Raw genomic sequence first — 7169 nt, 5'->3', positions numbered from 1 at the left:
GTAATTCCAGAAACAAGCGCAGACTGGTTTTTAGAAATGCATTGTTACTGACTTCACTGCTGCAACATATCCTCCTGGAGTGTTCTTAGGGCTTTTTCCTCCACTTACCCTCTTCCTTAGATACAAGTTTGCATTTGTACTCTGAGCCCGTGCTGGCCTTACAGCTGTTCAGTGCGGACTAAGGCACGATACTTGCCCACTGTAAGTCGCCTAAATTGTAAACTTTTTGCAAGCTTTCCAGGAATCAGTAGAAGATCATGCATTTATCAGATCTTCACTTAAAATCCATTTACTCTAAGAGTTGCTCAATTCTATCTGTTCAGTGCTTTAGGGACTGTGAAGACAAAGAGCTCTGCTATTGCATCGGGTGGTAGGGGGAAAAGGGGAGAGTTCCACCCTGTCTGCCAGCTGCAAGCTCCTCAGCCAGAATGGCCATCTGAGGAGGGCAGAAGTGCAGAAGCAGGTGCCTCCAGCAAGTTGATGGAATTTAGTCTTTTAAATTACAGAAGTCACCCCCCTTGCTGTGTGCTGTGGCTCAAATGACTGCAGATTCAGGGCCACGCTTTGAACATGGCTGAGGGACACGGTCGGGGATTATCCCTCCGCTAAGAGGTGCCAGCAGGTGTTCTTTATGGGGGGCCGTTACTGGAGCAGAGTCCAGGACACGCCTTCATGTTGTGATCAGGTTCTTTCCTCTGCCTGGCACTTGGCCTGGGGTGCACGGCTGCCCCTGGCAGATGGCATTAGAAAAAGAAATGTCTTAGTTCTTTTGCTCATTCACACAAGTAAGCATAAAAGCTGCCTGAGGATCTTAAAGAGATAATCTGAAGGACCTCTACCTCCACTGAATATAGGCACAGTCTGATAGAAACATTGGTCCTATCTTTGATAAGACTTGACCTTGTCTTTCACATTCTCTGGTGGGTGTAGGAAGGGTGCTGTCCTTGCATATGAATAATGAGTGTCACTGGTCAGATACGCTGTCATCAAGCAGACTCTGCTGTGTAGTTTAGGGAACCAAAAACTGTTGCGAAAACAAGTAAGTTCCCTGCCCAGTTTCCTGTGCTGGATTGAGCAATTTGGGTCAGAAAAGGAACTTCAAGTGTCTCATGATTGGCAACAGAACTCAGCACCCCTGGAAAATCACTTTGACCTAGCCCCCAACTGACTGCAGCCAGCCCTGAGTAAGGAGTCTCCAGTCTTGTTGGTGTGTGTGAATTCCATGTCTATCAAGTGTACTGTGTCACCGTGCAGCACTGATTTACTTAGAGTGGCCATGACCTGATGTAGTACTTCACTTGTGGTAGGATATCAAGAACTAGTCAGCTTCATTTCTTCATAGCAGAAGTGGAAAGGCAGGGGGAAAGAATAATGTTCGTACAGTTGCTTGCTACAACCCTAATTTAAATAAATAAGAGCAAAGATACTGAAGCGTTTGAAGCTTTTTTTTCTTGTTGTAATGCCCATGCTGACAATAATAATCTGTTACCTGCAGCCTCCAAACTGAGATTGGACAGACACATTCAGTGAGCCAAAAATTACTAAACTGAGTGCAAGAGACCACTGTTTTGCCAGTTCTGCCATCATACAAGAAGCCAGGACAGATAATAGTCCCCTTTGGACATAGTCCCCTTGGGACATAGTGCTGATCTGGGGATGGGGGCTGAGGCACTTCCTTTTCTTGCCTGCTAGTCCAGTTACTTGACTGATTCAAGAGCTGGGAGCGAAGGCTGAAGTTTGCAATAGCTACACCCAGCTGTCTTGTCAAGCACGGACTCCAGCAGACCATGCCAGTAAGTAAGAGGGGATCAGAGGTGCAGATTTCTTCTTTGATGGCATTCTTGGACTGTGTCCCTTCTGGCCACTCAAGAGTTTCTTCAGCTCAGACTCTCTTCACAGAACCATGCAAGCTTCTTAGAAAAGTCACTTTATGATGCTAGCAACTCAGTCTTTCCTTCCAGGTCTTTTAGAAGCTTACAGCTCTGATCCTGGATTTTTTGTGGGAGCTGGGCAAGCAAAGGACCAGAGTTGGTGCTGTCTGGGCTGACACAATGTGTAACTTCAGTGCACTTAGTCTCTGCAGTGAGCGGCTAGGAGCTCACTTTACATTTCTTTGCTGTAAAAACAGATTGTCTGAGCTGTTCTCAGTACCCATGAGAACATAGGCCCAAAGAGAAGGTGCTTTTCTGCCAGATTATTACAGGTTCTGCTAGTTGCATATCATAGAAGAAATGAGCATCCATTCTTCTTTCTAATGGGAAAAAGGAAATGTAATATGCTGGTCCTCTGTTGTGTTCCTCAGAGCCTCTTTCTGAGAAAAGATGAGTGACTAATTCACGCATCTCAGTCTGCAACCAGAACACAGCTGGCCTAGATCCTGATGGCATCCTCTTGGTGAATGGTGCCCTCAATCACTGTGTCCGTGGTTTGCCTGGAGCACTTGCGACTTCCTTTCATGCTTTTCAGGTTTTCTGAAAGATGCTTCTGGAACTTCTTGGTGAGGAAGCAGTAGATGATTGGGTCCAACACACAGTTCGTACTCAAGAGGCACAAAGTCACCTGGTGAGCATCGTTGAGTTGTTGGCGCAACTGACAGTTTTCCTTCTTCCACTGCTCCAGAACAGTCAGGGTCCAAGGCAGGTGCACTATGTGATGAGGTACAAAGCTTATGATGAACACAGCCAGCACTGTGCAAACCATCCAGAGAGCCCTTTGCTTGACCTGAGCACTTTTCCGTGGCCGCACTGATTTGGAAAACAGGGTCCTGATAATGATGATGTTCCAGCCTAGTATGAAAAGGAAGATGATATAGAAGAGGATGCAGATGATGACATGAATGGCAAGAACAGCTGAAACACTGCTAGAAGAGTTGTAGCGCTCAAAGCACCGTGTGAAATTCTTCGAATCAATCTCCTCCTGATTAGTATTATTGTCAAAAAGGTAATACAAAGAGCTGCCCACTATTATGATCCAGATAGCTGCTGATAAGTAGATGCCCCTTCTCTGGGTGGTAAACTGAGCAGCTTTAATGGGATTAGTCACAGCTTGGTAACGGTTGTATGTGATGACCATCAGAAAGGCAACGGAAGAGTAGGTGTTAACAAAAAATAAACAGCCAGCCACATTACAGAGGAAGTCAGGCATGATCCAGTCTCCATGGTGGTGATAGTAAACAATCCACATGGGCATTGTAACCAAGAAGAGCAGGTCAGCTACTGTCAGATTGACCATGAAGATCTTGATTTCATTGAGTTTCTTGGTGGGGTAAATACGGCTGAAAATCCAGAGCACATAGCAATTGGCAACAAAGCCCAGAATGAAAATTATGCTGTAGAAAACAGTGAAGAGGTTGTAGCGAAACTCAGAGTCTATGTGGCATGAAGTGTAGGCATCAGCACTACCTTCAGCACCAGCTTTACCCTTTCCAGACATTGTGGTACTGATTGGGCACGTCTGAAGCAGAATCTCCTGCCGCAGCTTTTCTTCTTACCTAAAAATATTAAGCATGAAACAAGCTGATTGGTATGGTGCCATTGCTAAGCCAAAACCCACCTTTCATGTTCAGCTGTCTGTGACCACAGGACTTGTGCTCCATGCCTTGGCTCCTGCCCTGTCCCCTTGGTCCTCTCTCTGATACCATTTCCACACCACATTAGCCTTTGTGTTTCCATCCAGTGTTGTTCGCTGCAGTGTGGATCTGAGATCTCTAATCAAAGAAGTCTTTTCTGTGTGAGGGTTCTTAGGTAAAATCCCCTGTTACTCTGCTCCATCTCAAGCTTCTTAATCTTTTACTATAAACAAATGGGTTTTCTGGGTCTCTCTTCCCCCCTGTGGTTCCTAGTGCTTTCTAACTTGCCTACATCTGTTTTCACCTAGAAATTCAAGAAGTGAAACAGTTTCTGGAAAAAATGTCTCACTAGTGCCATTTCCAGAGTCACCCCCTACTTGTTTTCTGACATTTTCCTTCTTACACTTGTAAAGATTGTGTTTGTTTTCATAGTTCCAAGCACCGTAGGATTTCACATTCACTTCATAGGCTACTAGGGCTCTCATTTTTTTTCTCAGTGAACGATGTAAAAGATGTCACTAATCCTAAAGGGTGATGTTTTGTGGTACATTGTTGATTTTAGCTGCAGTTTCTCTCTCTTAAAATCCCAGCTGCTGTCTATCATGCCACCATTTTGAATTCAGTTTGTCACCAAACCAATCTGCCTTCCTTTATTTTCCCACACACAGCTTTTCTGCATCAAATGCAAGTGTCAGCAGCAGTAATTCTGTACTTTCCTGTGTCCTGGTAAGGCTACCGACAAACACTACTCTGAAAGAGACACCTTCAGAGTTTTAATATTACCAGTCACCACCTCAGTATTTCTTGAAATCTTGCCTACGGTTTGGACATTTTAAATCCCTATATCGTCAGTACAGTTCAATCTGATCCCTTGTATACTTTAGAATCACAGCATCATAGAATGGTCTGGGTTGAAGGGACCTTAAAGATCATCCAGTTCCAACCCCCCTGCCATGGGCAGGGACACCTTCCACTAGACCAGGTTGCTCCAAGCCTCATCCAGCCTGGCCTTGGACACTCCCAGGGATGGGGCATCCACAGCTTCTCTGGCCAACCTGTCCCAGTGCCGCCCCACCCTCTCCGGGAAGAACATCTTCCTGATAGCTAATCTAAACCTCCCCACTTTCAATTTAAACCCATTACCCTTTGTCCTGTCACTACAGACCCTTGTAAAAAGTCCCCCCCAGCTTCCTTGTAGCCCCTTCAGGCACTGGAAGGTGCTATAAGGTCTCCCCAGAGCCTTCCCTTCTCCAGGCTGAACTCCCCAACTCTCCCAGCCTGTCCTCGTAGCAGAGGGGCTCCAGCCCCCGGAGCATCTTCGTGGCCTCCTCTGGACTTGCTGCTTTTTCCATCCAGAGGATGTACACGCCTATTCTTGGCTCTAGCACTCTCTCACACTGGGCAGGCACCCACTTCTCTGTGACACAGTCCTGCAGATCTGCTTGGATTTCTCCTCTTCCTGCCTGGGAAGATAACTGAGTAATGCAGGTAAAGCAGTTTGAGAGCCCCTGGCAAGGAGACTAGGTTGCTCACTGATGGTAAACTTTCTGGGTTTTCATCTAATTTGCAGAATGGTGGTTTTCCTTGGGCATGAGTAACCTGTACCACCAGTCATGAAACACGAACTTGTTGTGCGGCTTACGATGGGGATGCCAGGTGCTGCACATCATAATGTGCTTGCCTCAGCTCTGCCAGCCCCATGGACAACCAGCATTTTCCCTCAAAGGCTGCTGCCTCCTGAGAAGGCACCCTCCTGCCTCAAAACATTTGGATCTTCCCCAGCCGCACAGTGGCATGAAACCCCATCTCACCCTCTCTGGGTTGAGTGTCTCTTTGTGCCCACAAGTTGGTTCCTCACTTAAACATTTGCAATTTTCCTCTGCAAATGGGGAAGTCAGCTCTAGCTCAAGAAAGCTCTCCCTGTCTTCAGAAAAACCCCTTGGTACTCCTTTCCCATTGTTAGGAGAGGAAGGCAATAGTCATCTTCCTGACCCTGTCCCTTCTCACACCTCATAGGTCCCCTAAGGATGGGACAACTACAGATGTCCACAACATGTCCTTGGACCTTCACAGGCTGCTGTGTGCTGGGCAGCACTGGGGTTTGAGTGTCTTTAAACTCAGCCGTTCAGCCGTGTTCCATATGAGTTAACAAGTAGCTGTGGCAGTACCAGTAGTTGGCCAGGTGACACACGTATCTGTTCTCTTTCACCTTGATTTCTGCCACCCTGCTGAGAACCCACTGATCTCTAGAGGGTAGTAGCTGATTTGGGTGGTGGTAGCCAGGAGGTGAGGATGGTCTGGGCTATGACACCTTGGGGTCCGGCCACAGAGTTCTGGCACATCACTGAGGAGTAACGTGTCACTCCCAGCTGCCGTGGGGAGAGGTCCCAGAGCAGATAGGGGCCCACACTCTGCTCCCTGTTCTACCTTTGATTCATGCAGGGCCTAAGGCAAGTCCTACTGGTCATCTCATGGACCTGTTCCACACCCTCATCTATGTATGAAAAGTAGCTGCCACAACACGGCCTTAAATAAATGTCTGTGGCTAAGACCAGCTTTCCCACCCGCTAGAGACCACCCCTGGTAAGGCCGTAGGCCAGCTGGAAGGGTTTGCATCTCAGCTCGGGAAGACACGTAGCAGATGCAGACAGTCAGGGAGGGGGTGAGGCTGTGCTGGGGCAAGAGAAGCTAGTAGGGAGCTTTGTGTTTGATAGACTACTCTGATGATAGGATGTTAGAATAAGAAAAAAAAAAAAAGAAAATCCAGTCCTAATTACCTAGGATCATTAAAGAACTTGTGTTTTCCAAAACTGCATCGCAAACCCACTGTTGTGACTATCCTCCCACTTCAGCAAACAGGTCTGGTGTTTGGGGCTGGAATCTTTGCAATGAAAGCTGCTCTATCACTGTAGCACCAGATCTGAATATACCGAGAGTGGGGAAAAATAAAAAGGTGATGCATGCCAGTAGCAGAATCCATGAGGAGCAGGGAAGTGCCCACATCCAGTACAGAGGCACAGCTAGAGTCCCTTCAGACTGGGCTGTTTATCTCCCCCTCCATTTCTGGTGCCTGGCAGCCTCCAAACCTTGCCCAGGAGCTCTGGTGAAGTTGACTGGTGGGGTCTGCCGGACCCACCGTCAGCTGTCAGACTCTGAGATGGGGTGGAGGGGAGAGCAAACCTGCACATCCCCCTCCACTGCAAAGCCCTGCACAGAAGACGGGTTTGAGCTAAGGGGCTGCGCTCTGACTTGCAGAGATGAACACAGGGATGTGCTCTACGTTGTTCAGTCGGCTAGAAAACTCTGGCAAAGGTGGGCTACGGGAGATGGCAGTGCTGCCTCCTGGCCCCCACAGCACTTTGTGGGGCTCATTACTAGGCTGTGCAGTGCCAATGCCAAGGTCCTTCAGGGAGTCACAAGAGAGTTGTTTTTCCTTTCTTGCTTTTAAGCCACATACTCCACAAAATACAGCTGGAAGAGAGCGTGGCACCATTCCCCGCTAAATTTACTCAATGCCCACTTCCCTCTTCAGCTAAGGAACTCTCCCTTATGCTTGTGAGATGGCCTAAGCTTTAGACTCAGGGGTACTGTGTGGGGGATC

At 47.6% G+C, this 7169-nt stretch overlaps 1 protein-coding gene across 1 annotated transcript; it reads right to left on the bottom strand.

The window, feature by feature from the left end:
- Positions 1-2370: 2370 nt before the first annotated feature.
- PTAFR (platelet-activating factor receptor) lies at positions 2371-3432 on the bottom strand. The gene has a single exon (XM_010159946.1). It carries the CDS (start codon positions 3430-3432, stop codon positions 2371-2373), a length of 1062 nt encoding a protein of 353 aa, XP_010158248.1.
- Positions 3433-7169: the final 3737 nt, after the last annotated feature.

The sequence above is a fragment of the Eurypyga helias genome, unplaced genomic scaffold (assembly GCF_000690775.1).
Source record: "Eurypyga helias isolate BGI_N326 unplaced genomic scaffold, ASM69077v1 scaffold51229, whole genome shotgun sequence".
NCBI classification, from domain to species: Eukaryota; Metazoa; Chordata; class Aves; order Eurypygiformes; family Eurypygidae; genus Eurypyga; species Eurypyga helias.
Note: the sequence above shows the minus strand (reverse complement) of the source record. Positions and strands in the feature narration are given on the sequence as shown.

Excerpts from the sequence above, each read along its gene's own strand:
- PTAFR (XM_010159946.1), bottom strand. The coding sequence starts at position 3,432 with ATGTCTGGAAAGGGTAAAGCTGGTGCTGAAGGTAGTGCTGATGCCTAC.